This window comes from Oncorhynchus keta, chromosome 19, assembly GCF_023373465.1.
Source record: "Oncorhynchus keta strain PuntledgeMale-10-30-2019 chromosome 19, Oket_V2, whole genome shotgun sequence".
Classification (NCBI taxonomy): domain Eukaryota; kingdom Metazoa; phylum Chordata; class Actinopteri; order Salmoniformes; family Salmonidae; genus Oncorhynchus; species Oncorhynchus keta.
The window spans coordinates 74,691,885-74,709,389 of NC_068439.1; the positions used below are offsets into that span (position 1 = coordinate 74,691,885).

Consider the following 17,505-nt stretch of genomic DNA (forward strand, 5'->3'; position numbering starts at 1 on the left):
GTTATAGACCTACAGTTAATATTATATTATTCAATGTTAGAAGATATCCTGTTTGGGATAGGGGGCAGCATTTTCACGTCTGGATGAAAAGCGTGCCCAGAGTAAACTGCCTGCTACTCAGGCCCAGTGGCTAATATATGCATATTATTAGTAGATTTGGATAGAAAACACTCGGACGATTCTAAAACTGTTTGAATGATGTCTGTGAGTATAACAGAACTCATATGGCAGGCGAAAACCTGAGACAAATCCAACCAGGAAGTGGGAAATCTGAGGTTTGTCATTGCCTATCCAATATACAGTGTCTATGGGGTCATATTGCACTCCCTAAGGCTTCAACAGTCTTTAGAACCTTGTTTGATGCTTCTACTGTGAAGGGGGGGGGGGAATGGGAGCTGAATGAGTCAGAGGTCTGCCAGAGTGGCATGAGCTGATCATGCACGCTCACGTGAGAGTTAGCTTGTGTTCCATTGCATTTCTGCAGACAAAGGAATTCTCCCGTTGGAACATTATTGAAGATTTATGATAAAAACGTCCTAAAGATTGATTCTATACTTCGTTTGACATGTTTCTACGAACAGTAATATGACTTTTCTTCTGAACTTTTGTCTGGACCTGCCCCCGCGTCGTGAGTTTGGATTTGTGAACTGAACACGCTAACAAAAGGAGGTATTTGGACATAAATGATGGACTTTAGCGAACAAATCAAACATTTATTGTGGAACTGGGATTCCTGGGAGTGCATTCTGATGAAGATCAAAGGTAAGTGAATATTTATAACGCTATTTCTGACTTCTGTTGATTCCACAACATGGCGGATATCTGTATGGCTTGTTTTGTTGTCTGAGCACTGTACTCAGATTATTGCATGGTTTGCTTTTTCCGTAAAGTTTTTAAAAACATCTGACACAGCGGTTGCATTAATGAGAAGTATATGTCTAATTCTGTGCATAACACTTGTATCTTATAGTAAAGTTTATGATGACTATTTCTGTAAATTGATGTGGCTCTCTGCAAATTCGACTGATGTTTTCGAGGCACAACATTACTGAACAATAACGGCCAATGTAAACTGAGATCTTTGGATATAAATATGAACTTTATGGAACAAAACATACATGTATTGTGTAACATGAAGTCCTATGAGTGCCATCTGATGAAGATCATCAAAGGTTAGTGATTAATTTTATCTCTATTTCTGCTTTTTGTGACTCCTCTCTTAGGCTGGAAAATGGATGTATGTGTTTTTGTGACTCGGCTCTGACCTAACATAATCATATGGTTTGCTTTTTCTGTAAAGCCTTTTTGAAATTGGGTAGATTAACAAGAAGTTAAGCTTTAATTTGTTGTATTGCACTTGTGAATATATGAAAGTTACATATTTAAAAAATATATTTTTGAATTTTGCGTGCTGCCTTTTCAGCGGAATGTTGTCGAGGGGTTCCACTTGCGTCCATCTTTCAGTTACTATTCCATTTAATCCATATGAACTTCAATGAGGAATATTGTGTTTATTCATGGATACAGGGATACTCATGAGTGGGATATCAATGGTGCATGTAAACAGTTTATCCTGAATATGACCATAAGCGGGATATAAGCGACTATCCAGTATACTGTGCTCATGTAAACGTGGTTGCTGTCTGGCAAGCCTCTGCAGAGTCCCCGACAACCGGAAGTTCCGATTTTCAGGGAATATTAAGAGAGAGCTGTGATGCGACTTCCCACATTTGGTGGTTAACAACGCGACACTCCATCTTAACTCCTCCTCCACATTTACTGGATTGGTTGAACATTGCAGAAGAGAACCTCCGACAGTTATTTTTCTTCTCGTGAAGACCAGTATGTAGTGGATCTAGTTTCAGACATTTCTTTTACGTCTGCTAGTTTAGGTTAGGCAAGCCCAGACATCCTAGGAAATCCTATGGTTTACTTCTCCCACTGTGATACCATAGACATATAACCACATTGCATGATTTATAAATGGCAAAGAGTTTTCTGAGATTGACTTTATTCAGTCAGTTTGACACCTTTTATGAACTATTTAACACTTGCTATTCAGTTGTCAATCAAAGCACAGTAAATAGCCTATGCGCCACGACTCCGTGTGGCTGGCTCTGAGAAACACGCAAAAAAAAAAAAACATTATGTGCCAGAAAACCATAATTAGGCTAAGTAGATTTCTGCTCAACCCACATTACATGGGACCTGCAAATTGACAAGCATCATGCTCTCTCCCCTCCATGTAAAGAAATTTGACTGCAACCAAGCCCAGGGTGCAAAAATTGTACCGGGAGGCGGGACAGACAGCAGACTGTGTTTCCCTGTCATTGTACGCTTTGTGACCGACAGGCACCTATCATGTCAATAGATTGCGAGAAGGTACTTATCGTTCAATCCCGGCAGGAGAGGGCTCGACGTACTAGCGAACTGAAACTTTTAATTGAAAAGTAGACTAGTTAATATGAAGTGGAAAAAGTAGTTGGCTGAAAATGAGTCTAAAACCTGCTCAGACGACGACAGTCACTAATGGAAAACACTGCATTCCACTACAGATAGAAGGATTTTTCCTTGCCAAAAGACTCCCCTGCACTACACACCCTGCATCAACACACACACACACACACACACACACACACACACACACACACACACACACACACACACACACACACACACACACACACACACACACACACACACACACACACACACACACACACACACACACACACACACAATACCATCTACTGTATCTTGCCTATGCCGCTCTGTACCATCACTCACTCATATATCTTTATGTACATATTCTTATCCCCTTACACTTGTGTCTATAAGGTAGTAGTTTTGGAATTGTTAGCTAGATTACTTGTTGGTTATTACTGCATTGTCGGAACTAGAAGCACAAGCATTTCGCTACACTCGCATTAACATCTGCTAACCATGTGTATGTGACAAATACAATTTGATTTGATTTGATTTGAAACACACACACACACACACACACCTTCTCTCCATCCATTTCCCTACATTATGCCTACTCCATTATTTATTTTCCTTCCATTTTTTCCCACCATACCTAAGCACACACTATCTCTGGAGCTGGTCAGGAGCACACTCTATACCTCTGGAGCTGGTCAGGAGCACACACTATATCTCTGGATCTGGTCAGGAGCACACACTATATCTCTGGATCTGGTCAGGAGCACACACTATCTCTGGAGCTGGTCAGGAGCACACTCTATATCTCTGGAGCTGGTCAGGAGCACACACTATATCTCTGGAGCTGGTCAGGAGCACACACTATATCTCTGGAGCTGGTCAGGAGCACACACTATCTCTGGAGCTGGTCAGGAGCACACTCTATATCTCTGGAGCTGGTCAGGAGCACACACTATCTCTGGAGCTGGTCAGGAGCACACTCTATATCTCTGGAGCTGGTCAGGAGCACACTCTACATCTCTGGAGCTGGTCAAGACCACACTCTACATCTCTGGAGCTGATCAGGACCACACTCTACATCTCTGGAGCTGGTCAGGAGCACACTCTGGAGCTGGTCAGGAGCACACACTATATCTCTGGAGCTGGTCCACACACTATATCTCTGGAGCTGGTCAGGAGCACACACTACATCTCTGGAGCTGGTCAGGACCACACTCTACATCTCTGGAGCTGGTCAGGAGCACACTCTGGAGCTGGTCGGGACCACACTCTACATCTCTGGAGCTGGTCAGGAGCACACTCTACATCTCTGGAGCTGGTCAGGAGCACACTCTATATCTCTGGAGCTGGTCAGGAGCACACACTATATCTCTGGAGCTGGTCAGGAGCACACACTATATCTCTGGAGCTGGTCAGGAGCACACTCTGGAGCTGGTCAGGAGCATACACTACATCTCTGGAGCTGGTCAGGAGCACACACTACATCTCTGGAGCTGGTCAGGAGCATACACTATCTCTGGAGCTGGTCAGGAGCACACTCTATATCTCTGGAGCTGGTCAGGAGCACACACTATCTCTGGAGCTGGTCAAGACCACACTCTACATCTCTGGAGCTGATCAGGACCACACTCTACATCTCTGGAGCTGGTCAGGAGCACACACTATATCTCTGGAGCTGGTCAGGAGCACACACTATATCTCTGGAGCTGGTCAGGAGCACACTCTATATCTCTGGAGCTGGTCAGGAGCACACTCTGGAGCTGGTCGGGACCACACTCTACATCTCTGGAGCTGGTCAAGAGCACACTCTACATCTCTGGAGCTGGTCAGGAGCACACTCTATATCTCTGGAGCTGGTCAGGAGCACACACTATATCTCTGGAGCTGGTCAGGAGCACACACTATATCTCTGGAGCTGGTCAGGAGCACACACTACATCTCTGGAGCTGGTCAGGACCACACTCTATATCTCTGGAGCTGGTCAGGAGCACACTCTACATGGTCAGGAGTAAATCTCTACTGTTTATCTATTGACAGATATTGGACAGCTCTTGTTCTGATCAATACTGGACAGCTCTTGTTCTGATAGATACTGGACAACTCTTGTAGAGCATTCAAACAGGGTTCATGACAGAGGTTGATCAGCATTAGGGGGTTGTGTGTGAGTGTATGGGTTAGGTGGACACGCATTGTCATTTGGGGTGGTTGGGGGTTGGTGAGTATGTGTGATGTGTGTCGCTGCTGACATGTCCGGTCTGAAAGGCTCCAGACCCTGGCATTGATGGATCAATCCCTGGATCAGCAGGCATCTGGACAATGTGTGTGTGTGTGTGTGTCCATTAGTTTATGAATGTGCGTGTTAACAAATGATATTGTGCCAGCTCAGGATTAGCCTGGGGGTGTGGTGGCTGGATAGACGGAGACGAAACCCGTCTCTCTTCCGTCGAGACAGAGAGCAGAAACTAAACTGTCAAGCACCACTCCTACAAACACCAGACAGTCATCAGACATGATAAATATAGAGAGAGACAGACGCACAGACGGAGAGAGACGGACAGACGGACGGACAGAGACAGACGGACAGTGATAAAAGGCCGGGAAAAAACTTGGGCCACATACGTAGTTGTATCAATAGGCAGCCATCCACATCAGCCCCACATCAACATAGATGAACACACACACACGGACACACGGAGCATGAGGTCTGATACCAACAGGCTCAGAGACACTTTCTATCTACAAGCCATCAGACTGCTGAACACTTGAACTGGACTGACAACCTGCACCAGCTTTCCGCAACTTGGCACACACACACGCACACACACACACACACACACACACACACACACACACACACACACACACACACACACACACACACACACACACACACACACACACACACACACACACACACACACACACACACACACACACACACACACACACACGATTGCTAAAAACTGCACAAATTAAACACTTGTTCCCTAATCTTCTCTTCCCCAAACATGTGTAAATATTGTATTATAAATTGGGCCTCCTGTATTCTACTGATGTTAACATGTTTATTCTGTTCTTCTGAGACATTTACTTTATGTTCCTATTATTATTTATTACTGTTGTTGCATTGTCCAGAAGGTACCTGCAAGTAAGCATTTCATTGGACGGTGTATACCAGGAATTTCATTGGATGGTGTATACCAGGAATTTCATTGGACGGTGTATACCAGGAATTTCATTGGACGGTGTATACCAGGAATTTCATTGGACGGTGTATACCAGGAATTTCATTGGACGGTGTATACCAGGAATTTCATTGGACGGTGTATACCAGGAATTTCATTGGACGGTGTATACCAGGAATTTCATTGGACGGTGTATACCAGGAATTTCATTGGACGGTGTATACCAGGAATTTCATTGGACGGTGTATACCAGGAATTTCATTGGACGGTGTATACCAGGAATTTCATTGGACGGTGTATACCAGGGTTCCCCCAAATTCTCTTAGCAAAAAAGACTGTAGAAACACCAGCCAATCAGCTCCAACTGATTAAAGAAATCTGTTCCACAGTGTTGCCATGCATAATAGAGAGATATATGTGATCGTATACCATCAATCAGTAAGCAAGGTTTGAAAGGACTGTTTTAGTCAAACATTTGTTTGGGCTTCTTGCGATCAATTTTCAGTCTACAAATTATTTGTAATTATGTTCCGGCCTCCTGACCATCTGCTTAAGAAAAACACTGTGCCTCGGCTGAATCTCGTTGATGATCCCTCGTTTATATACTACATGTACCTCCTACCACTAATAGAACATGAAACTTGAGAGAACAGCTCCCCCTAGTGTCCACATAAGGAACTGCTGACTGGGTGTTGTGTGAAAGAACTGCAGCCGGTACAACTGGAGACTCACCACAGGTGTAGATGACACTGAGGTATTTCCTGGTGCCAGAGTAGCAGGGGTCCCCGAACTCTCGTGTGGATGCCCGGACCAAACAGCTCCGTTTCCCCTGACAACGGGCCATCAGCACTTGGAGAGCCACGCCCGACTGGCAGTCTGAGAGAGAGGTGGGGGGGAGGGTGAATTAGAGAGAATAGATGAAGACAACCTCTGATTCCATAGAGAATACCACTAAGCAAGAAGAGAGGAGTCTCATACGACACATTCTATAATATTGACATACACAGAAGGACTGCACCATCTGCAAACCATATGGCTACTTACAGCTGTGCATTCTCAACAGTCATTATACCTGTGCATTCTCAACAGTCATTATACCTGTGCATTCTCAACAGTCATTATACCTGTGCATTCTCAACAGTCATTATACCTGTGCATTCTCAACAGTCATTATACCTGTGCATTCTCAACAGTCATTATACCTGTGCATTCTCAACAGTCATTATACCTGTGCATTCTCAACAGTCATTATACCTGTGCATTCTCAGTCACAGTCATTATACCTGTGCATTCTCAACAGTCATTATCATTATACCTGTGCATTCTCAACAGTCATTATACATTCTCAACAGTCATTATACCTCATTCTCAGTCATTATACCTGTGCATTCTCAACAGTCATTATACCTGTGCATTCTCATTTATACTCATTCTCAACAGTCATTATACCTGTGCATTCTCAACAGTCATTATACCTGTGCATTCTCAACAGTCATTATACCTGTGCATTCTCAGTCACAGTCATTATACCTGTGCATTCTCAACAGTCATTATACCTGTGCATTCTCAACAGTCATTATACCTGTGCATTCTCAAGTCATTATACCTGTCATTATATTATACCTGTGCATTCTCAACAGTCATTATACCTGTGCATTCTCAACAGTCATTATACCTGTGCATTCTCAACAGTCATTACACCTGTGCATTCTCAACAGTCATTATACCTGTGCATTCTCAACAGTCATTATACCTGTGCATTCTCAACAGTCATTATACCTGTGCATTCTCAACAGTCATTATACCTGTGCATTCAACAGTCATTATACCTGTGCAGTCATTATACCTCATTCTCACAGTCATTACACCTGTGCATTCTCAACAGTCATTATACCTGTGCATTCTCAACAGTCATTATACCTGTGCATTCTCAACAGTCATTATACCTGTGCATTCTCAACAGTCATTATACCTGTGCATTCTCAACAGTCATTATACCTGTGCATTCTCAACAGTCATTATACCTGTGCATTCTCAACAGTCATTATACCTGTGCATTCTCAACAGTCATTATACCTGTGCATTCTCAACAGTCATTATACCTGTGCATTCTCAACAGTCATTATACCTGTGCATTCTCAACAGTCATTATACCTGTCATTATCACCTGTGCATTCTCAACAGTCATTATACCTGTGCATTCTCAACAGTCATTATACCTGTGCATTCTCAACAGTCATTATACCTGTGCATTCTCAACAGTCATTATACAACAGTCATGTGCATTCTCAACAGTCATTATACCTGTGCATTCTCAACAGTCATTATACCTGTGCATTCTCAACAGTCATTATACCTGTGCATTCTCAACAGTCATTATACCTGTGCATTCTCAACAGTCATTATACCTGTGCATTCTCAAGTCATTATACCTGTCATTATACCTGTGCATTCTCAACAGTCATTATATTCTCTCATTATACCTGTGCATTCTCAACAGTCATTATACCTGTGCATTCTCAACAGTCATTATACCTGTGCATTCTCAAGTCAGTCATTATACCTGTGCATTCTCAACAGTCATTACACCTGTGCATTCTCAACAGTCATTACACCTGTGCATTCTCAACAGTACACCTGTGCATTCTCAACAGTCATTATACCATTATACCTGTGCATTCTCAACAGTCATTATACCTGTGCATTCTCAACAGTCATTATACCTGTGCATTCTCAACAGTCATTATACCTGTGCATTCTCAACAGTCATTACACCTGTGCATTCTCAACAGTCATTATACCTGTGCATTCTCAACAGTCATTATACCTGTGCATTCTCAACAGTCATTATACCTGTGCATTCTCAACAGTCATTATACCTGTGCATTCTCAACAGTCATTATACCTGTGCATTCTCAACAGTCATTATACCTGTGCATTCTCAACAGTCATTATACCTGTGCATTCTCAACAGTCATTATACCTGTGCATTCTCAACAGTCATTATACAACAGTCATTATACCTGTGCATTCTCAACAGTCATTATACCTGTGCATTCTCAACAGTCATTATACCTGTGCATTCTCAACAGTCATTACACCTGTGCATTCTCAACAGTCATTACACCTGTGCATTCTCAACAGTCATTATACCTGTGCATTCTCAACAGTCATTATACAACAGTCATTATACCTGTGCATTCTCAACAGTCATTATACCTGTGCATTCTCAACAGTCATTATACCTGTGCATTCTCAACAGTCATTACACCTGTGCATTCTCAACAGTCATTACACCTGTGCATTCTCAACAGTCATTATACCTGTGCATTCTCAACAGTCATTATACAACAGTCATTATACCTGTGCATTCTCAACAGTCATTATACCTGTGCATTCTCAACAGTCATTATACCTGTGCATTCTCAACAGTCATTACACCTGTGCATTCTCAACAGTCATTACACCTGTGCATTCTCAACAGTCATTATACCTGTGCATTCTCAACAGTCATTATACCTGTGCATTCTCAACAGTCATTATACCTGTGCATTCTCAACAGTCATTATACCTGTGCATTCTCAACAGTCATTATACAACAGTCATTATACCTGTGCATTCTCAACAGTCATTACACCTGTGCATTCTCAACAGTCATTACACCTGTGCATTCTCAACAGTCATTACACCTGTGCATTCTCAACAGTCATTATACCTGTGCATTCTCAACAGTCATTATACCTGTGCATTCTCAACAGTCATTATACCTGTGCATTCTCAACAGTCATTACACCTGTGCATTCTCAACAGTCATTACACCTGTGCATTCTCAACAGTCATTATACCTGTGCATTCTCAACAGTCATTATACAACAGTCATTATACCTGTGCATTCTCAACAGTCATTATACCTGTGCATTCTCAACAGTCATTATACCTGTGCATTCTCAACAGTCATTACACCTGTGCATTCTCAACAGTCATTACACCTGTGCATTCTCAACAGTCATTATACCTGTGCATTCTCAACAGTCATTATACCTGTGCATTCTCAACAGTCATTATACCTGTGCATTCTCAACAGTCATTATACCTGTGCATTCTCAACAGTCATTATACAACAGTCATTATACCTGTGCATTCTCAACAGTCATTACACCTGTGCATTCTCAACAGTCATTACACCTGTGCATTCTCAACAGTCATTACACCTGTGCATTCTCAACAGTCATTATACCTGTGCATTCTCAACAGTCATTATACCTGTGCATTCTCAACAGTCATTATACCTGTGCATTCTCAACAGTCATTATACCTGTGCATTCTCAACAGTCATTATACCTGTGCATTCTCAACAGTCATTATACCTGTGCATTCTCAACAGTCATTATACCTGTGCATTCTCAACAGTCATTTTTCTATGGCTTATTAATTACAGATAGGAATGAATAAGCCATAGATCTGTCTACAGGCCTACGGTAAAGTCAAATCCCAACATCAATGGGCAAGTATCAACTGTCCATCAACTGTTTGGGAAAGTTGAGTGAGTAATGAAATGGTTGCATATCCCAGAACCAATGTATTGCTGTGCCCAGAGGGCTTTTAATGCTGTGCAGATGACGGATATACTTTTATAATGAATTATACTTCTTATTTATTTATTGTCCTATCATGGTGGAACAGTTTAAAAATAAATTATACATTTTATTTATTTATTGTGCTATCATGGGGAACTACATTTAAAAAATAAATTAGATCTTAATTATTTATTTATGATCCTAATTTAATGGTACGGTCCACAACCCTATACCCTAGACACCCACCTGAATGACCCAGATACTAAGAAGAAGTCCCTAACTGATTTATGGGCCTGCTGTAAGAGGTCTGTATGCAGCCAAAATGCGGTCAGAGACCAAGAGCAGCACTGCCCCCTCCAGATTCTGAGCCTGCCTGGCAGAGTTGGTCCTGCAAAGCCAAAGCCCCCTAAAGGGAGAGCATAATATACAAGGACATTCTCAAAGCTGCTTATGAGAACCTTGAAGACCTTGTACCTAGTCGGTGGGGATTCCGGTGGGCTGCCCCCACCCAGGCAGTGGCAGTGCTGGCAACACTAGCTGCAGTAACCCATGGGGAGGTGGTCACACTCAGACATTCAGAGAGGGGGCATATTATTGTGGCCCTGGTGGCACAAAATCAAAAGTCTGACTGCATGGAGATGCTTGGGAATATGGTCACTACGGGTGACTGTATTGTGGGTGTTTCAGGGTAGAGGTGTACATTTGACCTCCATCATCTAGGATGTGACAATGGTTCATAAAATCTTTCCATTTCTGCCCATTTATTTTGCACGGTCTTACAGGCCTTCTCATGCAGCTGCAACAGTAAGTGCATTTGTAAATCAAGACCTTTCTTGAGTTGGGCTCTGGGATGGTGCAACTGTTAACTGTTGAGAATCCGAGTCTATGGTTGTTGTGAGGGAAAGGGGTTGAGTGTGTGTGGGTGTATGTGTGTATCCCACAACTGTTGCGAAGGAGTAAAAGATGTTAGGGAAAATAGAGGATGATCCACAGCTATATATAATACAAATCGAGGTGAGGGCGATGGAAAGGCATTTGGCAGTTGATCTACTTCAATTCGGTAAATGGCACTGTGTGCTCTTTTCGAAAGATGGATCCCAGTCTGTTCAGGGCTATGGGATGAGGGGGGGTCAGGGCTGGTCTGTCGGGCATTGGGATGACGGCCCAGCTCGGGATGAGGGGGGCTTTTAGCAGGTGGAATAGTAGGGACCAATTGTAGGTTTCCTTAGTAGCAATGCACATTTCATGGTACAGCTACATAGACACTCCATCATCATCTTACTTTTTAATGGTACGTTTTCAAACATATATTTTGATAAATAGAATTGAAAGTTGTGTCTCATTATGGTAAGTGGTGAAATAAGTATAGCCAGTTACAATTGTAATGGCCTAGCAGATAATAAGAAGAGACGATCAGTATTTACCTGGCTAAAGGAGAAGGAATATAATATCTATTGTTTACAGGAAACCCATTCTAACCCATTTAGATGAAGTTTTGTGGAAAAAGAACTGGGGGGAGAAATATATTTCTCCCATGGGCAAAGAAATTCAAAAAGGGTTATGGTTTTAATTAACAGTATTTTTTATCCAAATGTGCAAATTGTTCAAACAGATCCTCAAGGTAGATTGATTATTTTAAATATGTTATTGGACAATAAACAGATATGGCTTATTAACCTATACGGTCCGAATAATGATGACCCAAGCTTCTTTGAAAAGAATTTAACACTAGACTCTATTATTATGGTGGGAGATTTTAATACGGTCTTATATAGCTCTATGGACCGGAAAGGAAAATCACCCGCAGGCACTTAAGGAAATCATGAATGTCATGGATATATTGGCATTAGTGGATATATGGAGACTTAAATACCCTGACCTAGTGAGATATACTTGGCGGAGGCTTAATCAAGCCAGTCGTCTTGACTACTTTCTTATGCCATTCTCTCTGGCACCAAAAGTTTTAAAAGTGTTGATAGGGGACAGAATGCGGTCAGATCATCACATCATTTACATATATATTACTCTTACAGAATTTCCACGTGGGCGAGGATATTGGAAATTTAACCAAAGCCTACTAGATGATAAATTGTTTAGAACTAGGACAGATTCATTTATAACTGACTGTTTCAGACATAACATAGGTACAGCCAATCCCCTTATTGTATGGGACACTTTTAAATGTGCCTTTAGAGGCCATGCAATTCAGTACTCATCTATAAAACAAAAGCAATTTAGATCAAAAGAGTCCATATTAACAAAGGAAATTGAAGGACTAACAATACAGTTAGATAGCAATAAAAACGATACCATAGAGGCACAGAATAAGTTAGAGGAAAAACAAAAAGAAATGGAGGAAGTTATTCCAGAAAGATCCAGTGTAATATACTATTAAAAAAATAAAGCGAACTGGATGGAATATGGGGGAAAAACATACACCAAATTATTTTTCAATCTTCAATATAGAAATGCTACCATTTTTAAAAAAAATTAAAACTTGTTACAAATGATGGAGTCGTGCATGATTCACCAAATTATATTTTGAAAGAGGAAGTAAAGTACTTTAAAAATATGTTTTCGTTTCAGGCTAATGCTTTAAATATTACAGCATTAGACCTCTCACTAAAGGCATCAGTTATACAAAAGTTATACTTAAATCCAAACTGGTTCTCTAGTAAATTGGTACGAATGTCTCATCCTATATTCAGGAAGGGCCTTTTCCCCTTTATTCAGATTACACCTCCCCACATTCGATTGTTTGAAAAGGAAATAATCTCAAAAATATCTTTATTTTTTAAACAAGCCTTAGAAAGTTGGTTGCAATTTCAGTTTAATCCACCTGAAAAGACAGAACAAACAATACAACACATATTGTGGTTAAATTCAAATATACTAATTGATTAAAAAACAGTATTTTTCGAATAAACTTTCAAAAAAGGTATAATTTTAGTGAATGATATCAGAAATAGGACTGGTGGAGTTATGTCACACATGCAGCTAACACAGACATATGGAAATGTCTGCTCTACCCAAAATTACAACCAATTAATTGCAGCATTATCACAAAAATGGAAGAGGCAAGAAGGGGAAAAAGTAAGGAACTTGAATGTCGGCCCTGTACAAAAGAACAAATGGGTAAAGAAAAGTGTGATAAATAAAAACATATACAAATTTAATTCAAGGACCAAAAAACTGACAGCTGTGCCATGTAAATTGCAAAATAGTTGGGAAGAGATTTTCGATGTACCCAGTTGATCGCATGACAAAACATTAAGTACACTTAGCATCAGGTAGCTTGGTCACAAAAATCAGAAAAGCAATCAAATTAATTGTTTACCTTTGATGATCTTCAGATGTTTTCACTCACGAGACTCGCAGTTACACAACAAATGTTCCTTTTGTTCCATAAATATTATTTTTATATACAAAATACCTCCGTTTGTTTGGCGCATTATGTTCAGAAATCCACAGGAAAGAGCGGTCACGACAATGCAGATAAATTCCAAATAATATCCGTAATGTCCACAGAAACATGTCAAACGTTTTTTATAATCAATCCTCAGGTTGTTTTTAAAATATATACATCGATAATATATCAACCACAAATGTCTTTCACAGTGGGAGAGGGAAAAACAATACCTATCCAAACTCTGTTGCATGAGCAAAACTCATGTGACCACTTGACGCGATGTTATCGTTCTGGCTCATTTTTCAAAATAAAAGCCTGAAACTATGTCTGAAGACTGTTGACACCTTGAGGAAGCGATAGGAAAAGGAATCTGGTTGATATCCCTTTAAATGGGAGGCTATGGAACATGGAGTTTTCAAAATAGAAGCCACTTCCTGGTTTGATTTTTCTCAGGGTTTCGCCTGCAATATAGGTTCTGTTATACTAACAGACAATATTTAGACAGTTTTGGAAACTTTAGTGTGTTTTCTATCCTAATATGTCAATTATATGCATATTCTAGCATCTGGTCCTGAGAAATAGGCAGTTTACTTTGGGAACATTATTTCCCCAAACATAAAAATAGTGCCCCCTAGCTTCAAGAGGTTAAATTACTATACAACATTCTTGCAACTAATATAATGTTATATATATGGGGGATACAATCTTCCCAGCTCTACAGATTCTGCTGTGAGGAGGCAGAGTCATTAGATAATTTATTTTGGTATTTTATTTTGGTCCATATGTAGCTCGTTTTTGGTCACAGGTCCAGGAATGGCTGAAGAATAGCAACATTTACCTAGAACTAACGCTGCAGATAGCAATACTGGTTGATTTGAAAAGCCATAGTCAATCAATCAATAATATAATAATTATTTTAGCAAAAATATGTATTTTTAATTTACGATCTGTAGAACCTATGAGAATAGAAAGGTTCAATTATTTTGTGAAGCATCACAGCACAGTTGAAAAATATATGGCAAATAGAAATCCGAAATGGATGATGTTGAGAGACATATGGGAGGGATTGAATGGAGCTGAAGGGTGGGACTAATAACAAGATAAACAATGTAAGGCATAAGGGATCTGTAAAATGTATATAGGTTCAGAACTGTTGTGAAATAGCACAGTTACAAATAGAAATCAAACCGGATGGACATCAGAAATAGAGGAAGGACTAAAAACAAACAAAATATAACTATTGTAAAATAGATTGTGCCTGTAAAATGTGTATAAGATGTATATATTGAGTTGCACCCCTTCTGAAAAAACCTACACTCGATCCCTCCGATGTCAACAACTACAGACCAGTATCCCTTCTTTCTTTTCTCTCCAAAACTCTTGAACGTGCCGTCCTTGGCCAGCTCTCCCGCTATCTCTCTCAGAATGACCTTCTTGATCCAAATCAGTCAGGTTTCAAGACTAGTCATTCAACTGAGACTGCTCTTCTCTGTATCACGGAGGCGCTCCGCACCGCTAAAGCTAACTCTCTCTCCTCTGCTCTCATCCTTCTAGACCTATCGGCTGCCTTCGATACTGTGAACCATTAGATCCTCCTCTCCACCCTCTCTGAGTTGGGCATCTCCGGCGCGGCCCACGCTTGGATTGCGTCCTACCTGACAGGTCGCTCCTACCAGGTGGCGTGGCGAGAATCTGTCTCCTCACCACGCGCTCTCACCACTGGTGTCCCCCAGGGCTCTGTTCTAGGCCCTCTCCTATTCTCGCTATACACCAAGTCACTTGGCTCTGTCATAACCTCACATGGTCTCTCCTATCATTGCTATGCAGACGACACACAATTAATCTTCTCCTTTCCCCCTTCTGATGACCAGGTGTCGAATCGCATCTCTGCATGTCTGGCAGACATATCAGTGTGGATGACGGATCACCACCTCAAGCTGAACCTCGGCAAGACGGAGCTGCTCTTCCTCCCGGGGAAGGACTGCCCGTTCCATGATCTCGCCATCACGGTTGACAACTCCATTGTGTCCTCCTCCCAGAGCGCTAAGAACCTTGGCGTGATCCTGGACAACACCCTGTCGTTCTCAACTAACATCAAGGCGGTGGCCCGTTCCTGTAGGTTCATGCTCTACAACATCCGCAGAGTACGACCCTGCCTCACACAGGAAGCGGCGCAGGTCCTAATCCAGGCACTTGTCATCTCCCGTCTGGATTACTGCAACTCGCTGTTGGCTGGGCTCCCTGCCTGTGCCATTAAACCCCTACAACTCATCCAGAACGCCGCAGCCCGTCTGGTGTTCAACCTTCCCAAGTTCTCTCACGTCACCCCGCTCCTCCGCTCTCTCCACTGGCTTCCAGTTGAAGCTCGCATCCGCTACAAGACCATGGTGCTTGCCTATGGAGCTGTGAGGGGAACGGCACCTCAGTACCTCCAGGCTCTGATCAGGCCCTACACCCAAACAAGGGCACTGCGTTCATCCACCTCTGGCCTGCTCGCCTCCCTACCACTGAGGAAGTACAGTTCCCGCTCAGCCCAGTCAAAACTGTTCGCTGCTCTGGCCCCCCAATGGTGGAACAAACTCCCTCACGACGCCAGGACAGCGGAGTTAATCACCACCTTCCGGAGACACCTGAAACCCCACCTCTTTAAGGAATACCTAGGATAGGATAAAGTAATCCTTCTCACCCCCCTTAAAAGATTTAGATGCACTATTGTAAAGTGACTGTTCCACTGGATGTCATAAGGTGAATGCACCAATTTGTAAGTCGCTCTGGATAAGAGCGTCTGCTAAATGACTTAAATGTAAATGGTGTAAAGCCAAAGTGTTTATTTGTTTGGGGGATCGGCGGTAGGGTTTGTGGGGAATAATAATAAAGGTATATTATTTTAAAAAGTATATATGTCTATATAGGTATGTGTATGTATATATGTGTATATTTATGCATGCGTGTATGGATATATATATTTACCCCCCAAAAAATATATGGGGGATTGGAAATGATGCAACAACAAAAAAGTATCAAGTGTCCATGTCTATTCACACCATCATATACATTTAAGGTAATTGGAGAATCCAGTGGGTTCTGGTAGTCTTTAATAGTTGATTCTAAGATTTGTATTTGATCCTTTATTTGTTTTTGCTCTTTATTCTTTGTTATAGAGCCAAAAATAATGGAGAAGTGGTTTACCCATACATCTCCATTTTGGATAGATAACATGTTGTTTGTTATAGAGCCAAAAAGAATGGAGAAGTGGTTGACCCATACATCTCCATTTTGGATAGATAACATGTTGTTTGTTATAGAGCCAAAAATATTGGAGAAGTGGTTTACCCATACATCTCCATTTTGGATAGATAACATGTTGTTTGTTATAGAGCCAAAAAGAATGGAGAAGTGGTTGACCCATACATCTCCATTTTGGATAGATAACATGTTGTTTGTTATAGAGCCAAACAGATTGGAGAAGTGGTTTACCCATACATCTCCATTTTGGAGAAGTGGTTTACCCATACATCCATTTTGGATAGATAACATGTTGTTTGTTATAGAGCCAAACAGATTGGAGAAGTGGTTTACCCATACATCTCCATTTTGGATAGATAATTCTTCATGTTGTTTGTTATAGAGCCAAACAGATTGGAGAAGTGGTTTACCCATACATCTCCATTTTGGAGAAGTGGTTTACCCATACATCTCCATTTTGGATAGATAACATGTCGTTTGTTATAGAGCCAAACAGATTGGAGAAGTGGTTTACCCATACATCTCCATTTTGGATAGATAATTCTTCATGTTGTTTGTTATAGAGCCAAATAGATTGGAGAAGTGGTTTACCCATACATCTCCATTTTGGATAGATAACATGTTGTTTGTTATAGAGCCAAAAAGA

At 41.3% G+C, this 17,505-nt stretch overlaps 1 protein-coding gene across 1 annotated transcript in view; it reads right to left on the bottom strand.

Annotated features, from left to right (window-relative positions):
• Positions 1–17,505, bottom strand: part of LOC118379296 (protein eva-1 homolog C-like) — a 204,368-nt gene that overhangs the window by 87,672 nt on the left and 99,191 nt on the right. The window contains exon 5 of the mRNA XM_052471307.1: positions 6,360–6,503. Within this exon, the coding sequence (XP_052327267.1) occupies positions 6,360–6,503 (144 nt within the window). The remainder of the gene's footprint in view (positions 1–6,359; positions 6,504–17,505) is intronic.